Source organism: Anser brachyrhynchus (assembly GCF_964034855.1).
Source record: "Anser brachyrhynchus genome assembly, chromosome: 8".
Lineage (NCBI taxonomy): Eukaryota > Metazoa > Chordata > Aves > Anseriformes > Anatidae > Anser > Anser brachyrhynchus.
Genome location: NC_137702.1, coordinates 15,349,167 through 15,368,202, shown reverse-complemented (window position 1 = coordinate 15,368,202; position 19,036 = coordinate 15,349,167). Strand labels below are relative to the sequence as shown.

Below are 19,036 nucleotides of genomic sequence, written 5' to 3'. Positions count from 1 at the left end.
TGAGTCTGTCCTACTGCGAGTGCTGCACAAACGCCAGATCGAGTGCTGCTCTTCACTCCTGCCACCTTGGTGGGGAACCCCCCAGGACACAGAGATCTCTGTGAGGACCGGCATAGCTGCTGGTGCCGGCTGGGGAGGGAGGAGGACAGTAGGCAGGGATGTGGGCAGCCCCAGCGGCTGCTGCTGCAGCCAAGAGTGTTGGTGCTGCTTCCCACTGCCTCCAGAGCAAGCTTTCTGCAGCGGTTGTCGGTTTCTGGCTGTCAAGTTAAAGCATCAGCTCCAAGGCCAGTCATAAATCTTAAAATATATTACAGCTCTTAAGAGGAAGCAACCCTGTGCCGCTCTTTCTAAATATTTCTAACTTATTTCCATAAAAATGACAACTTTACAGTAAACCATTGGGGTTCGGGCACATTGTAAAGGAATTGGTCTCACCTAAACTGGTGTGCACAAAACCCAGCTGCGAAGGAGCTACCCCTTTTGGAACAGACATCCCTTTTGTTTAACATGAGACGGTCACATACGTATGCCAGCACCAGGCTTACAGGCTCCTTGTCAGACAGTATGTTGAGCACCCAGACACTCAAAAGTTAGGAAGACTCAACAGAAAATAAAGCAACAATTTCTAAGCAATTCTTAATTCCGGGTTGGGTGAAGTAGGCTCATTTACATTTAAATACCATAAGCTGCTGGAAGAGTTTGAACTTTTCATTATGTTTGGAAGAGAGCTTTTGCTTTTTTTCTGTATCTCATCTTATTCTCTTACTTACAGCTGGCTCTTGTCTTTTCGCTGCAAGGCTTCTCATTCATGAGCTGATCCTTTGCGTGAGGTGCACTGGATGATTCTGTGTCTTTCCTAAGCTGGCCTTCTGTTTCAAAAGTCCTAGACTTTTCTGTAAGCTCCTGCACCAAGCTATAGCCGTGAAAAGTACCCCAGATGTTCCTAAACCTTTTTAAGAACTTCTCATCACTTTTTCCTGTTTTGCTACCGTTTGTTGTAGATTAGAGTAGCATTTTGTGGGTGGAGTGTTTATCAAGGTGGTTCATTCGTGATACGTTAATTCAAGTTGCTATTTGGGTTTGCCAGGATGATTTTGTGTAACAGGTTTTTGTTATAAAAAATATAGCTGACCTTTAAAGTCCAAAGGCCGTATTTATGAATGACTCATCTGCCCTCAGAGAGGCTGAAGATTACAGTATGCAAACAAAAGATGAAACATACTTCTCCCATGTAACTTTTTGAGAAAGCAGTATTTGCCTATGGCATTCACCAAGGGAGCTTTCCCTTTGTGTGCAAGATGAAAATGGGGCAGGCTACAATAAAAGGCATTGTTGGTCCCAGCATGTAAAGAATGATGATCCAAGAACCAAAATAATAGAAAAGTGTTGGGAGGGAATTTAGTTCACAAACATGTCAGGATAGCTTCAGGCTTACTCAAGTTTTGATTCAAGCTTCTCATTCTTCTTAAATTCTTTCCAGGCCAAAATGAATTAAATAGTTGCTAATCCTCAATCATGCAGTGTTTCGCTGGGATCAGTGTCTGAGGACGGCCTCGCCGGGCAGCGATTTCAGGCTCCGATTCCTCAGTGACAGCAGACCCCGGGGAATCGCGTAGTATGTACTTTTGTGCCATGATTATGATCTGTCCCTTCAAATTCCACCGCTAAGTTCTCTGCAGGAGAGGCCTTCGTGCTGTTTGTCCTGGAGAGCATCTGTCATGACAGTCAGCAATATGACAAAGTTTTGCACCCGACGTGTATAATGGGGTATAAGCTATCGCCTTTACGGAGCTGGTTTCCAGACTAGAATGTTGCCTGACAGCTGTGCTTACGAAGCATTGAAATTAGGAGAGGAAAACCGGTCTTGCTGTGCCGTACCTAGACAGATAGTGCCATCCCCAGACTTAACACAACTACGTAAATGTATAAATTGTCTTTTTTTTTTCTCTTGCTATCGGGATGTTGTCCAGTTGAAATGATAACTCTCTTAACAATGAAATAACAAGGATAACAGTAAAACCTTTCCACATAAGACTTTTTTCTCCCTAAACTTCTTTGTAAAAATAATGTCTCCTAAAAAGTTCAGAACATGTCTTTTTCTCCTCTTCGTTATCCCTAGTGAAAACCCATAGGGTCTGATGCCCGACAGGAATTTGCGGTAGCAGCTCAGTGTAATAACTCTGTAATTTATGTCCTACGGCCCTATCAAATATCATTACAAACCATGTTCCTAGTGCTGCAAATTACACAGCATTCACCAGTGTGGGAGATGGCATGTTGCCTATTGTGAGAGATGATCCCACACCTAGAAGTGACTGGCAGCTTTTATAAAATAGCCGAGCATCCCTTTTGTGCCTGGCTGGTGAAGGACAGATGGTCTTTTTCTTCTTCAAGGAGAATTCCCATCAGGCTTTATTTGCAATAGTTAATGTGCATATGAATTATTTGTAGTAAAGGAGAATGAATATAGTATTTATTTGCAAACTAAAATGCATCTAGATGAAGTGAAATTATGAACTATTTCTTGTACCAAAAATAGTTCTGGTTGTTCAATGTTTATTTTTTCTCTGACAATGGAGATAATTTTCATTATCTCTAAGGCACCCCTGTGGTTGTCTGGCAGCATAAAGCCATTTATACCTGCCTCTGAGGCCTCACTGCCCTTCCAGAGTGGTGCAGCAGACACTGAGGATAAATGAGAAAAAAAGGCATAGGATAAGTTAATATCCTTAAATGTTTGTAATAGTCAGCCTCCTCCTGGGAAGTTCATATGTAGATTGGAACGGCCCAAGGGGAATGACTGATTCCCTCTTACCCTTTCTTGTCTCTTCTCACCTTTGATGTATCCGGTAGCTTATTTGTTCTTTGGTGAATATAGTTGAACCCAGTTCAGCTAATCTTGTGGATTAATAAAAATAATCTAGGCTCTGTGCAAACACAAGGTGATTTATACAGCACAATGGCTTGAGCATTGTGGTCTTGAGCTGTCAGGCTAAGTGGGATGGTATTTTATCTTTGACTTTTTAGAGCTTTTAGAGCCCTTGCTCTTGGCTCCACAGGTACTTAATGGGTGTTCCCACTTTAATTCGTAATAAAGTGATAATCATGATGATAAAAGAAGAGTCCTGAGCTTTTAGTGGCTTTTCTTTTCAGTGTGCTTTGCACAGCTTCACTAATTGCATTAGATTCAGATCTGAATTATTGAAGGCTTCTGAAAAAAAAAAAAAAACAAACATGTTTTGGTCAAGGACAATTATGAAGCGTTCCTGGAAACTGGTTGCACCACTCAAGTTCAGCTGTCCATTAGGTACTATTATTTATACAGTACGAAAATGTGCCAGGAAAATTAAAGAGATTATAAAGAATTTTTTTCTGTATTGTTCCTAACAAGAGAAGTAAAATCTGCTCTTTCCTGTTAGAATCCCAACTTGCCTCGGCTCACAAAGGCTGTATGAACAAAGTAATGCCAAAATACATAGAAGACAGGGCTTCGTTTCCAAGAGAACCAGGCAGGTCCCTGGATGTCGCAACGGAAGAGCTCGCCGCTCGCCTTTGAGCGCTCTGCGCGGTGTGCGCAGCTGATGCCGCGCCGTCCTGGAAAGCTGCTCACCTGCTCACGCGGACGAGCAGGCAAAGGGGGCACCCGCAGGTGCTCGGCATGCACAGTCCCGCACACAGATGCAGCCTCACTTTTAAGCCATCGTTTTATCTCCACACCTGCCTGTGCTGCTTTTCACTGCTTGTAACTGCTGCTCTGAAGGGGCTTGCAGTGCAGAGCCCGGGCGGTGAGAGGGATGGCTAAAGACAATCCGAGGTAGTTCGGTGCAATAAAACGAGTGGCTGGTGAACGAGCAGGCAGGAGAGCAATTCTTCATGGAAATTCAGTAGGAGGTGAAAAACGGTAAAAATGGAGTGGGAGAGATAAGACGTTGCCGGGATGGGCCTTGTGAAAATCCCTTGTGATGGCTGCCTGGCCTCTGCAGGGGGGCTGGAGGCGATCGTGGAGCATCCACTGGCCTTTGGGTGGGCCGCTCACTGGTGGAGCCAGGTGCAAGCAAGGATATATTTAAATAGATAGATAGATATTGAAGAAGAAAAAAAATCAGTGCTAGCAACAGCAGCAGGTATGACTGTAATGACCTTAATGAATGTGGCCCAAGGGATGTTTCAGGTAGAAGGAGATACGTGAAATTTCTTGTGTGTGTAATTAGGACACTTGGCAGCTGGGTGAGCTTTAATTGCCATCCAAAGCTCCCGATCTTGCCAAAGAATGAAGAGAGCTATTGATTTCCATCTGGGCACACAATTTACTTCTTAGTGCTCATCAGCCCGATGTGTATCCTCATTCTCTGTCACTGCTGTGTGCAAGCTAAAGCTGCTTTCATCTGCAGATTTCAGGTAGGGGCTCAGCTGAATATGTGGATAGAATTGCAAGGAGTTAATTGTAAAATAGCCTTTCTAACCACACTACCAGTACACGATGTGCTGTCAGCTTTGGAGAATCTCCACATCTCTATGTCCTTAGATAAAGCATCTCATTGCTGTAGTGTCCAGTTGCTTCCCAAAAATAAAATGGGCACAGAAAGATCCTTCTTCTCTCTGGTCAACAAGAGCAAGGCACTGTTTATCTTATGATGTGTGTTTGTTTATAAATGTGGTGTTACTGAGCACAGGACTAGACAAAAGAAGTGGATTTTGCATTTCACTTTGAAGATGCTAATGCCCGTAGTCAACATGATCCCTTTTGTGGGTGGCTTCCAAATTTCATGGGCGAAATGCCACATTTTTGCCCTGTAGTTGACAGTTTCATTGTTCCAGGGGAGCACAGCTGGTGCAGGTCGCAATCTTGAAACAGACATGAAAAAACTCATATGCAGACACAAAGTGTAGCAATTGAACTTGGAAAAAAAATAGGGGGAATGTTGCAGAAAAAGGTTGAGAAGGGAACAGGAGGTAGAACTGCCTTTGCAAAGCTACTGAAAATAGAGATTTGCTGTGATTTACAATTCAATCTGCAAATAGCATCATTACGCACAGTTTCAGATAACTAATCCAGCATTGTACGTGTAATGGAGATTGGTGTGCCTGTGCTGGGTGAATGTGCGTATGGCTTTCTGAAATTAAAAAAAAATACAGGTTGGAATAATGAATTCCCTTCTGTTGAGGAACTGATAATTAGTAAAATGCTACATATTCAGCAGATACACCTTATACATACAAGGAATTCCATCGTGTAGCGCCCCAGGCAATTGTGCTCTATACAGTAAAAATAATCACGGTCAATAGTAAATATTGTTAGACGTACCCCATGCTAGCAAAATGACTTTGCCCGTGTTTTCATCTGAAGTGACTTTACTGGAACAACTCTTCTCCTGACAGCAATGATAAGGCAGAATCAGCCTCCAGATATCTAAATACTGAGGAAGTGTGCCAAAGTTAAGTGATGGTTTAGAACTTACGATGGAAGTCATACTTGACTAATACCTAAAAAGGAATCGTCTAAAAGTAATATTGTGTAATAAGAGTTTTTATGTTTTAAATTTACCTTCTTTCTGACTTACCAGGAAAGAAATGCCTAACTTGGATTATTACAGTCATTCACTAGTAATATCTCACTTTTTTGTGTGTCTTTGTTTAAGAAAGATTTAATCTGAAGCAGTAGGAAAAAAATAATTTCCAAATTCAAACATTCTTGGAGACAGTGATTTATTTACATTTGACTTTAATAACTAATCCCATTAAAATAGCCTGTAGTGGAAAGCAAACCTTGTACACGGACAAGATAGTGGAGATAAAAAAAGGCAAGTTTTAGATCCATACTTGCCAACTTTAGAATAGGAAAATGATGCATTTTCTGTTGGTTAGTTAGATCTTGAATTTCATCTTGTCCTATTAGAATATTTTTAAATCATGATGTCACTGCTGCTTTACTCTCATGTATATATATCTCCCTTTCCAATCAGGAGATGACAGTATGCACAGCACAAGTAATCTGGTGCCTCAGACAGCTGTTAAAATACAACAGCTATTGATACATCTCCTTTGTTATTCAGTGTTGGATCATAGCCTCATTTTATACTCAAAGTAGTTCTACTGTTTGTAACAAAATACTTCCCACATGACACTGTCTTGTCATCTTCACTGTTTCTAGTGAGATTTTGAGAAATGACTCACGGTGTGGTGTGTCCTACTTAGGATACTTCAGATGTTGCTTTTACCGAAGCGCTTTCCCAGGCCTTTGACTTTCAGGTCTTGAAAGAACAGAACCCAGAAGTGTAAATGCCTGAAGTAATTGGTTATTTTTAAAGATAGGTCTTTCTCTTGTGAAAAATAACTAAAAGAATGCTTTTCCCTCTGCTATTAAAAAGATGTTTTAAATTGCTTTATACAGTTCCACTCCTGCTATTTAATACATCTGTGGAAGTGAGCAGATAATTATACTTTAGGTCTATATATCCTGTGAAACTACGACCATAATCATTAAATAATTATATTTTATTTAGATGCACAATAAAATTCCTTCCATTCCCACTTAATGTGCTCATTACCATATGGTATTTCTTCTCTGATCCTGAATGGATTAAGAATATGAGCATTTTGTGGTACTAGTCTAGATATATTTATAGCAGTAAGGAGTAGAACTGGCAAAATACACAAAGTATACTTTTCTGTTGCTGCTTTCAGAGAAATCAATATGAGAACTATCTGCTTTCAGTGCTGCCTTTGTCTTTGCAGTTATGTTGTGAAAGGCATAACTGGTCCTCTCCACTTCATTTCACAAACATTTCAAACAGACCTGAATTTATGTGCTCAGCAAAGCTATTGGCAAGCATACTCAGTATGTGAACTGATTTCTTCTAGTTGCTTATTAAGACATTTATTCCTTTCAAATAATGTGGCTGGCAATGTTTTTATGTCTGCCTAAAATTTTGATGGTTGAATTTCTGTAAAATATTGAATTGCTATCAAATTTAAAAGGATAGAAATTCTGAAATATCGAGAGATCAGGCCAAAATGTGAGCAGCAGTACAGAATATTTGCAGCACATTAATTTACATGTTATCAGAAGTCCTCAGGATTTGGGGGAAAAAAAGAGTTGTAATCATCAGTTTCAAGACATCATTAAGAAAAGGTGAATGAGATCTTTTACTGGTGTACCTGCTTGTTCTTTGGAATACGCTGAGGTGCAAATCTTCAGTTTGGGTTGTGCTGATCTGTGGGATAATTCAGACGGACCCTACAAAACCATCTTCATGAAGGTCAATAAGAACGCAGCTACTCAGCAGTGCTCTGGTTGTAGACCGTCCGTGCAAACTGCTTGCAGGACAAGCGAGCAGGAAACATTTACTCAAGCGATGTGCATAAGGAGAAACGATCCTAGTACTGAACGCGGCGAGATGGTTTCTGATCTGGTTACTGCCATTTGGAAAGATCTTGAATTTCGGTAGGTGCTTCAGCTCAGCACTTGCTCAGAATCAGACATTAGGTGGTGTCAAGGGTGCCTCAACTCCTGCTGCTCTGTCAGTTTATTGCCTGAAGCCAGTGCTCCCAGCGCTGCCTCCAGACCCGGCTGTGCGCAGTGGCTCTGCTTGTCAGGGAACTTGTGCGCAGTGGTAGTTACATCCCTTTCTGAACTGCACCTTAACTGTTCCATCTCTCCATTTTCAGCTGGCGCATTAGAGGTATCCAGAAACCTCTCAATTAAGTGATAAAGAACAACACAAATTAAAATGGAACAAGCTGATCACCCAGTATCTCGTCAAGTCTTCCAACCAGTGTCACTCCCCTGTTTACTACCTGCTTCCTGTGGAAGCACTACAGATTGTTCTGGTTTGGAGGGGCAAACAGCTATTGAATATTTGTGTTTGAAGAAGAAAAGATTCTTTTATGTCTATTCTGTGACGGATTACAGCAATGCTTATTGCCACAAGCCTGGATACATTAATACTGAAGCTAATCCGTGCATCTTTTCATGTTTTGTAGCTTAACTCTGACACTTAGGACAGTATATTAATAAACTCTGTAAAAAAGCATATTGGAAATCTTTTACCTTCTCAGTTTAATTTGTGATATATTAACCTGTTTGTCTCTAACACTAATCTTAGTGCCAAAGGAGCTGGCAAAAGACCTGCTTGTCCTTTGCAGGCACGCCAGAGAAACCACAAAGTTGTTGACTTACGTGAATACACTTACATATATGGCTGTATATATAGGTGTGTGTTTATATATACCAACATATTTTCTTTCTTGAGGATACAAAAGCTAATTCCACTTTACCATGTTCATGTGGATATACAATTTCATAGTTGCATTTGCAGATTTTTGACCAAATCAACACCAAAAATGTACCAAGCGTTTACAAACCAAGGTAAAAGATGCCAACGTGACAAGAAGGGCTGGGAATTCATTCTCAGGCAGCTGGCCACTGGAAGGAATAAGAAATGCAAACTAAGAAAAGCAAGAAATGGTACAGCCAAATGTCATTGCATCTTACTGCTGAGCTTGCAAGGGCTTTTCAGGCAATGAAATGGAAGGACAGCTTGCCACACCTGCGGGGTGCTGCCAACCGGTCAGCTGGCTCCATAGAAGAGGCAAATGGAGACTTAGGGTAAACATTAAAAAGCAACTCAAGTCACTTTGTAAAGGGCTTGGGTCCTTCAGAAAATATTAACCTGGATCAATCAGCATTTTTAGGCTCTTGGGTTTTTAGGGATTAGAGACATATTTTTGCTGGAGAACTGACGGAAAGAAAAAACAGCATGTGCATCACCCCTGTCATATCGTTGCTTCCCTGTTTCAGCAGCTATGACTTACCAAAGAGTTCATCCCACCCTTACCTCTGGCAGCCTTTTTGTGCTGCCCTTCCCAGCCCATGGGGGCACCTGCAGCGCTGCTCGGGCAGCCACCCCACAGCAGGCGTTTTGGGATTTGTGAGACACACTGAAAATTAGCTGCGTAAGTGCGAATGGCATGAGCCATCCCTCTTTCTACTGCTGGAGATATTCCCTTGCCAAGCTGATAAAATAGCATACTTTATTAAAAATGCCATCTGATACCAGGAAAAAGTCTTATTGTCTAATTTTCCCAGGGTAGCCACAATGAGAACAAATTACAAAGCACTTACCCTAGCCCTGTCTCCTCTTTCCTGGCTGGCATAGTATTTCTGGCGTATTTCTGGGAAGTATATCCATCAGGGAAACAAATGGTGTCTTCCTATTCCTTTCTGTAAGGGAGATGTCAAATATTGTAATTCAGCATAAATTCCCACAGATTACTAGTCTTGCTTTTTAGTGCCTGTCATCTGAAACTGTGGTACCTAACCCAGGCTTTTTTATTTATTTATTTATTAATTGAACAAGAGACTTTCCCCCTACAGAGGAAGGATGGCAGAAGTGCACGTAAGGCACGGTGCAGGTGAGGAAACGTGAGCACGGCACATGAACAGAACGGAGCAGCTCCCTCCCGAACGATCTGTTTGCTCAGCCGAGTAGCTGATCCTGGTGGTGCTAGTGCAACCTATTGTAACAAAACACGTGGGAAGGCTATAAATGCTAAGAATGCCCTGAGCCTCTGAGTTTTGTCCAGGCTCTTTGGTGCCGTGTGTCCCGGCAACAATGCTGCCAAAGCTGACTTTTAAAGAATCACCCTTTGACAGCATTGTCCCCCAACAACTGCTTAGCTGTCAGCTCAGGGAAATTCCTCCTTCTCCAGAGTATGCGAAATGCCAGCTGAGAACAGGCCCGGTTCATTAGCCCATACCAGACAAAACAAATATTGTGTTTCTCCGGAACCAGCTATATATAGAATTAATCTGACCGCGGTAAGGCTGTGAGATAGCTCGGGTTCAGCTCAGGCGAGGGAAAACGCTGCTCCCCGCACGCTGGCAGATGCACTGCTGCTTTACGCCATCCGGAGAGATTGGTCCCTCTTCCAAGTGCAGCCTGTTACACAGAGAGCTAAGTCTGTTCAGCATTTGGAAAACATAAAAGGCTCTGGAGTTTGTCCATGTGCTGGGGCAAAGTTAAGAGAGGTGATATGTTGCCTAAGGCGCCCGGCCACTTACTTAGTACAAATACTGTTCAATGGACTCATGATGTTGTTTTGCATTACAGTACCAGAGCCGAAGTTGAAAATTAGTCATCTAGGCTTTTTAAGCCCTTTGAATGACTTCTCATGTATCTAAAGGGTGATTAAAATAATATTTTCTTTTTTATGGCTCTAAGACCCAATCCTGTACCTTTGCTAAGAGAATGAAAGACCCTTGGGTCATAACGGGAGCTTTTCCTGCAAAGTGTCTGCCTCTGTTCGTAATGGTGTTTGGCTAGGAAGTAGTTGCACGGCTCTTGTACTGAGGTGAGGAATCCCTTAAACTTGCACTCTTTTTAAAAAGTGAAACTCGGTGTCTCTCCTTCTCTCTGGTACAGCTTCAACCACCGCAGCAGGAAGTGCTGGTGACTGAGGGGCTCAGTGGCCTTCTAGTCCGGGGTCTTCAATGTCTTGAGTTTCAGGTGGCTCTTAGTTATGGTGTGCGAGGTGGTCATTAAGGCTGTAGACCCAGAGGTGTCTTCGCAGCCTTCTGACACGTCCGAGCAATCAGCCCAAATCCAAATTCTCTGTTGTCATTGTCCCACAAACTGTTCAACAGCAGTGAAAAAAAGTATCAGTCATTTCCAGCGTAAAAATGATAAGAGAAGCCCAGGAATGGAAAAGACCTCCTCTCATCCATCCTTCTTCCCCAGCTCGAGCTGCTCCTGACAGATACATTTTTAACTTCTTAAGAACAGCTGGTATGGCAGCTGCACATTGTTCCCAGGCAATCTTTTCCTCTGCTCCTTATTGTTAGAAAGTTTTCCGTACTTTTCCTTGCAGTAATCTAAGTCCCATGCTTGTCTCCAACCTTGTGGGTAAGGAGGACAAATTATTCCCTTCGGCTTTGCAGCAGCTTTTCACGGAGCTGCAGGCTGTTCTCAAGTCACGGCTGTAAAAAAATCTTATCAATATGCTGCTGGAGATTTTGTCAAATGGATGAAATTTTGCTCTGTTTATTGATGACTTTTCTGTCATAACTTTTAAGCCATATCTTCTTTTTCGATATCTAATGCTTTCTCCTGCAAGTGAACGCGCTGTTCACATGTGCTTCCTCAAGTACATTTTGCAAGGCAATTTTCTTTTCACTGTCACTGCCAGCAGATGACTCTGTGTAGTGTCAGTCAAAAAAAAAAAAAAGGATTTGCATTCTTTTCTATATTTTCTGTATAAAGTGTTTTCTCCTTTCTACATACAGCTTTCTATGATAGTGCTTGAGTGGTCCGCGTTATGTCTTCTGTTACCAGCACGGTTTTCTCCTTTTGCCTGAATTCCGTAAGGTGACACAGCTTTTTTCTTGCTGGGAGGCAGCTTTGTTCTTTAACAGCAGTTGCTCCAGCAGGACAAAATTACCAGGAAAATACTGGCTATACAGCAAGGCAGACGAGAAATCCTATGTAGATGACTGTAGCTGACCCATTTTGTATTATTGCCTATGATGAATTTTAACATAACTCCTGCAGGACTGTGTGAACACATTCCCTTATGTAACGCTAATTTGTGAGCAAACTGATATTTTGTTAATCTTATTACAAATATGCACAGTTTTGCTCTGACTGCATCTGTTCCTAGATTGCTGATGATGCCTTTCTGTTCAACATAAATAATAGAACAATCACAATCAGCAAACAGTTCGTCATTTGTATGTACACTGCACCTTTTATAAATCGGTGGAGCTAGCCGGGGCTTTGTCTTTCTACCGTGGTAATTATTTCTGTAACCTTGTCTAAATAGGTAACGTTTTATGTTTCCAAAACACGTTGCATTCTCTGCATGCCGCTGCCCGTGAAGAGATTCTCCTTTCTCCAGCCCCGTCCCCCACCAGAGGAAGGCACGCCGGCGATGCTGGCTGTGGTGCTGGGCCAGCTCCCGCGGGCCACCTCAGGTCAGCCCGGTCAGTGGCAATGCCTCCGGGGCAAACCGCGCTGTCCTCTCGTGTAATATGCAGCCAAGATGAGTGCATGGCATCTCTCAGTGAGATTTAAACATTGTCAGAGCATTTAAATTCATAAGGTATTTATGAAAGTCAAAAAATCTATATTGACTGGAACTTTCCGATTGAATGGCTGCAGGAACAAGTCTTTTCAATACTTTTTCAGATAGGAACTCTGGCAATTTTTTAAATTGCGGAAAGATAGTAGCATTTTTTCTTCTGGCTAAAAGTTGTGCTAACAAAAAAATAAATAAATAAATAAAATGAAGACTGACAATGGCCAAATCCCAAATCTGTAAGGTGTAAAAATCAGCCTTAATGATTCCGGAATGACCACACATTATATATACTCTATGAGCTATTGACTACTGTATACCAGAAATGGTATAGTACCATTTGTAGTTGTTTCTCAATAATTTAAATTGTCGTAAATGATAGCAGCTCAATTGCCTGACCATTTGTTTAAGGAGAATAATATTTGCACATGATTCAATGAATCACAGTTATACAAATAACTGCGCCTATGCACGTTAAGTAAAGGCAGCCGATACAGGGTATTTGGAGAACGTGTGAAAAATGCAGATGAAAATCTAGTCAGCTGCCATTTTAGAAACACTCTTGATATTTCCTTCATGCTACTACTCATAAATCATATCCCCAAAAGATGAAATGTGCTTGTGTCCACGACAGCACAACCAAGGCAGCTGCCCGGGTTTTCTCTGAGTGCCGAAAGGGAGCAGGGAGCCGTGTGCTGGGGGGCTTCAGTGATCAGAGGGACACCCGAAACAGCCTCGCCAGGAAAAGAACAGCTGGAAGGCAAATTCAGGTTCCTCCTCTCTTCCCATCTGCTCTGGTGAGGAGAGACTTCGAGGTACCCGGGAGGGCGTCTCCCTTAGCGCGAGGCCTGGCGCCGAGCCGAATTCGCTCCCTGCCTGCGAGCCAGAGGTGCGCGACTGGAGGGGCCGGGGAGGGCTGGGCCTCCCCCAGGGTGACCTCACGTCAGGATGAAGCCTGGGGAAAATCCAACGGGGGGAAGTAAGGGCTTCTTTTTAGGGGAAATGATGGAAAGTCCTCATTGATTCAGTCTCCAAGGCAGAAATGGAGCAGAACACTGGTTTCCCTACCACCCTGCAGAGGTGGAAGCTTTGATACCTTAAGGGAAGGGAAGAAGGTGGACAAGCTGTCCCAGTGAATGGTCTGGTAGAAAGGCATGAAGAGTGATTTGGTTTTATTTCCTCTGGAACTGCCTTCCTTCATGGGAGGTTCTCCATTTGGCTTTATGGATCAACCTCCCAGCCACCCGCCCAGTCCCCGGGAAACAACAGGCAGGAGCGGGCAGACAGCACGGCACTTGGGCATGACAGAGCAGCAGGCGGCCTTTCTGGGCCGAGCCTGGCGGAACGCAGAGGTGCAGGGAGGTGCAGGAGTTTGGGCATGGTCGGTGTAACTCCGCGGTTGTAAGAGCACTGCACGCCTGGAGCGTGGGTTACAGGAATGACCTTGTACCCAAGTAGCTCCTCGAACTGCTTGCAACAGTCAGCGGGCGCCTTGTGTCTGCCTTGAACAAACTGAGGGGAAATCAGCCTTTTGGCCCTTGGGCTGCTGCTGGCACGGCACCGCACCGACGCCGGGACGGCCGCGGTGAGGGGCAGAGCTCGAGGTGCATCTCCCACACGCCGGGCGTCGCCCAGCCGGCCTTGGGGGTTACAGGCCGGGCACGGACCCCCCAGCGGGCGGGAGGGCGCGGGGCCGTGCGGTGGGGCTGGACCCCGGCCCCCGGCCCCGGCCCTTGCGGGGCCGCCTCACGGCGGGGCGCGGCCTCGCCCCCAGCCCCACCCGGGCCGGGAGGGTCCCAGGTAAGCGGCGCCCGGCGGGGGGCGGCCAATGGCGGGGCGCGGCCGCCGCCGCCAGCCAATGGCAGCGCGCTCGGCGGCGGCCCCGTGGCGCCGTGCCCGGTGGGCAGCCAATGGGGCGCGGCCGGGCCGCGGGCGGCGCTTTATCAGCGGCGGGGCCGGCGGCGGCGCGGAGCCGGTCGCGGCGGTCCCGGTGCCGGCGGCGGTCCCGGTGCCGGCGGCGGTCCCGGCGCGCGTCCCCGCGCAGCATGGCCGGGCTGGGCGGCGGCCCCGGCGCCTTCGGGCGCTGCACGCACGCCGTGGTGCGGGCGCTGCCCGAGTCGCTGTGCCGCCAGGCGCTGCGCAGCGCCGCCGGCCCCGAGGTGGACTTCGCCCGCGCCGAGCGGGAGCACCAGCTGTACGTGGGCGTGCTGCGGGGCAAGCTGGGGCTGCGGGTGCTCGAGCTGCCGGCGGACGAGAGCCTGCCCGACTGCGTCTTCGTGGAGGACGCGGCCGTGGTGTGCGAGGAGACGGCGCTGCTCACCCGCCCGGGCGCGCCCAGCCGCAGGAAGGAGGTAGGGGCCGGCACCGCCTGCGCGACCCCCGGCCCCCCGGCCCCGGCCCGCAGGTGCCCGGCCGGGCTCGGCCCTTCCCTTCTGCCGCCGCCCGGGGGTCGCTGCCGCAGCGCGGCTCGGCCCCGGCCCCGGCCGCCGAGCGCGGCGCTTCGCGGAGCTGCCGCCGGTGGTCTCGGCCCCGGCCGGGCGCGGGAGGTGCGGGGCGGGGGCTGCAGCCGGGCTCCGGGTGCTCGTGGGGCGCCCGCCGGGCGCGGTCCGGGCGGGTGGCCGAGTGCCGCCCGGCTGCCGCATCCTCGGGGGGCGAGGAACCTTTCGCACCCAGCCCGGAGCTGCAGGGCCGCCCAGCTGGCCGCTCGCCTTCCCGCAGGCGTGTCCCGATGCAGCCCTCTCCTGTCTCGCAGTGCCCGTCCTCCCCAGGGACAGGACTCGCCCTGTGATCCACGGGCACCTGCAGCCTGCTGCTGCCCATTGTCAGTGAGTGCCCCTGGCCTGGCTGGCAAGTACAGCGGGGAGTGGTCTCCGTGGCCTTGGCATCCTTAGTATGGGTATGGTGCCCTCGTTCTAGTAATAAGGCTCACTTGAGCGTTGTCCGACAGTGAGTCGCAGATGTCTCACAGCTCTCGCACACACGTACCTCCATGTGCATACACACGTGTGTGCGCTGCTTCAAGCGCATCCCAGTCCTCTTTGAGGCAGCGGCACCAGAGCGAAGCTTCCAGCAGTGGCTGTTGCTCAGCTGGAGCCCAGCTGAGCTTTCTGTGGCCATTTCCCGTGAGTCACTGGTGTGTGTCGCTATGTGTGCTCCAGTGGCCTGCAGGAGAAACGCCTCTGTCACTGACTGTGGGCTTTGCAAGTAGACAGGAGTCTGCGCATGGAGGTGGGGGTCAGCTCTGGGTGGATGTGCTTAGAAGGAGCCTGGGAAGCAAGGGGTGGTGGCTTATGTTACCCACCTGGTGACAATTGGTGGCACTGGCAGGAGGTGGGAGACACCAGTTGCCACCAGCTGAAAGTAAGAGGTGGTATTTCGTTGCCTACTTTGAGGTCTCAGATTATGCCAATGCACAGTGAACATGAAGAGATGAGATACGGCAGCAGAACTGAATGCGATAGTGGCTGTAACTGTTTGCTCTATTTGAGGTGCCATAAAGAAACTAAAAAGCATGAAACAGGGAAGCAAAGGATGTGGGATACTTGCTTCTTTGCTTAAAAAACCCCAAGTTATGTCTTCCTCTTCATTCTTTCCTCTTTGTTCTCCTCCCTTCAGTGTTGCTAGCTATTCTGGTTCCACGAAGGTAGTGGACAAAGATACATAACCCAAGGCTGCAGGGGTAATGAGGGGGAGTTAGTGATGCTTGAGGCTGCTTGGCCCTTGAGTGAAATAATGTTGAGTGCAAGTACCTGATGGCATTAGCCCTCTCCTGAGGGTTAACAGCAGCAAATGAAGTTCCATGAGTTGTATCCTGCTTATTATAAGAATCAGTCAGGTAAAACAGTCTGTTTTCTACCCCATTAACAAAAAACAAGACGTGACATTTACTTATGTAATTCTAAATATGTTAAATTGTTTTAAATCATAATTAGAAGTTGCTCCCCAGCATCCACAAAATAATTAAAAAAGATTGTGCTGGAGAGGATGCATATGGTAACAATTTATCATTGAATTATGTAGTGTATTGTCAGAGGGTAATACAAAGTTTGTTCTGTTTATATTCCTTTTTGCTGGGCTAGGTCTCTTATTGATCAGCACCAACTACTTTGCATGAAGTAGTAACTCAGACATGATTTGAAATAAAGCCTGAACATGGTAAACTCTTAGCAGAAGCAGTGGAGCAGATTTACTTCTTTCCTTGGATGACTTGTCCAGGCAGAGTCACAAATCAACGTGAGAGGAAGCTTTGAAGCACAATTTGAAACTTATTAGTTTCCTTGAATGAAGGGGCAATCACTCCCATGAGCTTTCTGTGAATTAAAAAACAAGCTATAAATATCCTTCAGCTCCTCAGTACCTACATGGAGGTTATCAAGAGCATGGAGCCAGGCTGTTCACTTGTGTGGCAGGAGGACAGGAGACAACAGGCTTCAGTGGAAGCAGTATGTTTTAATGGGGTGTAAGGAGGCTTCTCACAGTGAGGGCAGCTGAGCAGTGAAATGGGGGCCTGGAGAAGCTGCGGAGGCTTTCAAGACCTGACTGGATTAAAGCCCTGAGCGACCTGGTCTGTTCTCATAGCTGGCCCTGTTTTGAGAGGGAGGACGGACTAGAAACCTCCTGAGGTCCCCTCCGACTTGAATTACTCTGGGGGTGAAGCCTGTTGTAAGGTAGGATACTTGGAGATGGGCATTATCAGTTAATGGTTGTGAAATGACCTGGTCTGCCTGCCCAGGACATGGACAGTCACTAGATCTGGATGGCTCATGGTCTGATAGATCCACTGCCAGAAGTCAGAAGGACGAGGCCCTGCGAAACTAGCTTTCTCATGCTCTCTCTGGAGGACTTTGCTCCTAGCCCAGCTGGCCTGGCCAGCCTGGTACGAACGTGACCGGGGCTCATATGGTCAGCAGGCTCGCAGAGGAGGGAAGGCGGTGGCTGCGGTCCACGTGCAGTACGGGTTTCTCACAGCGCAGTCTTGCTCTTTATGTAACACAGGCGTAACCCCATGAGTACTTCAGCAGTGCGGCTGGCGCTCGGCTTAACCCAGTTAACGTGAGGGCCGTGCGCTGAGCACGCGCTGCGGCCGTGCCTCCTGTGAGGCCTGGAGCTGCTGCGCCAGGCACGGCCTGCTCGCCTCGGCCCTGACCTGCGGGGCTGCGGGGCGCCGCTTCTGTCAAGTGTTAATGGAGGAGGGCTTGTGTCCAGGCAGCTTGCCGGGAGGCCTGCGGTGGGCCGGGCGCTGAAGCCCCATCAGGACAAGGGGAAGATGAAGGGCCTGGGGGCTGCTGAGGTGCGGCCTGGCTGAACACAGCTGGAGCCGCTCAGCCCTCCCATCTGGCAGGCAGCTCATCGGGAGGCACTATCTCTGTCCTCCCGCACTTCATGTTACTGAAACCGTAATGCAATATTTAAGAACTGTTGCAGCGTGTTCTTTCGCTGACTAGATTCCTTATTAAGAAGGCTTGTTATCAATTACTGCAACGCTGTGTGTAGCAGGCACAGTTCTGCAGCAGTCTTTAATAGCACTGACTGAGCTTCCAGGCTGTACAGATACTAGCGGTTCCCCTTCCAGCACCATTGGATTCTCTACTGGTTGTCTGCCTGGAACAAAACCCAACAAAAACCCCAACCCACAGATTATTTGTTCTTGCTCCAAGTTATTGTAGGGAGGAAAAAGAGTTGAATTAAACTTGGTCATGTTCAGTCAGTACTGGGAATCAGACCAGTATTTTTTTAGTAAAGTAGAAAAATTGGTCATGCATTTAATGATTTGTTTGCAAGAGGCAGGGGCTTATTCCAAGGCATTATGTTTCTGTGTTATCAACTTCTGAACTTATTTTAAAATTCATAGTTTCTGGAGAGTTTTGGATTTAGTAGAAAGGTGAAAGCGTTTAAAGTAAGCCAGAGGTAGATACCTAATGCGGATAAGCTGGTGTTTTGTTTAGCTGTGTGCAGTCACCAGTGCACTTAATGTTCAAGTTGAGTAACTCTAATGGAAATGTTGTGATCACTGATCAGGTTCCAGCACCTTTTGTTCCAGCAGCGTGTTCTCAATTGCTTATTCCTCTAGTATAAACGCTTCACGTCACCTTCTGAACACACCAGGGTTAGATGCGGAGAAGAGCCCTGATCAGCACATTGCTCGTACTGCCTAAGTTGTCTTAATGTGCTTGGGATAGCACAAACAGCGCTTCCACCATTTCTGTGCTTATGCAGGCAGATGGAAATCCAAAAGCTCAGCGAAATATAGCCCCCGCTAACCTGGCCTCTTCTCAGCTGCTGCATTGGGAAGGGAGAATGGCTGGGGAAGCTTCAGGATCTGCTGCAGAAGAGATCACTGAGTGATTCTTCCTTCCTAAGTCAAGAGGAAATGTCAATCCAAGAGCCCTCTTTCTTCCCCCCAAAACCCATTGGGGACCAGTCTGTGGGGCTGCATTCCTGCAGCATGGGGAGGGAAGACGGGCAATGAGGATGGGGTGAATGACAAGGGAATGTGCTTATGTGCTATCTTCTCAACAAGGTTTGGAAGAGCCTCCCAGTTGCCCCTTGAGCATCTCTGGGTTCTTCCTGAATCTGCTCACCAGGTGGCAGGGCCCTGTGCACAGCCGTGGTCCTGCCAAGCTTCCCACAGTGCTGGGCCATGTAACCTGCTGCTCAGCACCAAGCAGCCCCCGGCACAGCCACCCCGTCCTGCTCGGTGTGCTCCCGTGGGGCTGCATGGAGAGGTCATCCTGGAGCTCGTGCATGCGCTGGGCTGTGGACGTGGCTGCAGCCTGGTGCTGCCAGGAATGGTTCGTGGGCTGGGTGGCCAATGCCTCTGAGAAAGCAGAAAGCAAACAGGTGAGGAGTTGCCTGCATAGGCAGGTCTCGTTGTAGTGCAGCTGCTAAATGACAGACATCTCCTCCGTTCCATCTGTAGACCTCAGTAGTTCTGCAGGATAATGTCTGTTGCAAAGTAATA

The 19,036-nt window shown here is 47.1% G+C and overlaps 1 protein-coding gene across 2 annotated transcripts in view; it reads left to right on the top strand.

The window, feature by feature from the left end:
- The window catches only part of DDAH1 (dimethylarginine dimethylaminohydrolase 1), a 90,691-nt gene that overhangs the window by 22,003 nt on the left and 49,652 nt on the right, over positions 1 to 19,036 (top strand). The window contains exon 1 of one of the 2 annotated variants that reach the window (XM_080603080.1): positions 14,044 to 14,426. The exons of the other annotated variant lie outside the window; for it this stretch is intronic. Coding sequence (XP_080459206.1) covers positions 14,121 to 14,426 — 306 coding nt within the window. The 5' untranslated portion in view covers positions 14,044 to 14,120. Of the gene's footprint in view, positions 1 to 14,043; positions 14,427 to 19,036 lie in introns of those variants that run through there. 2 annotated transcript variants of the gene reach the window in all.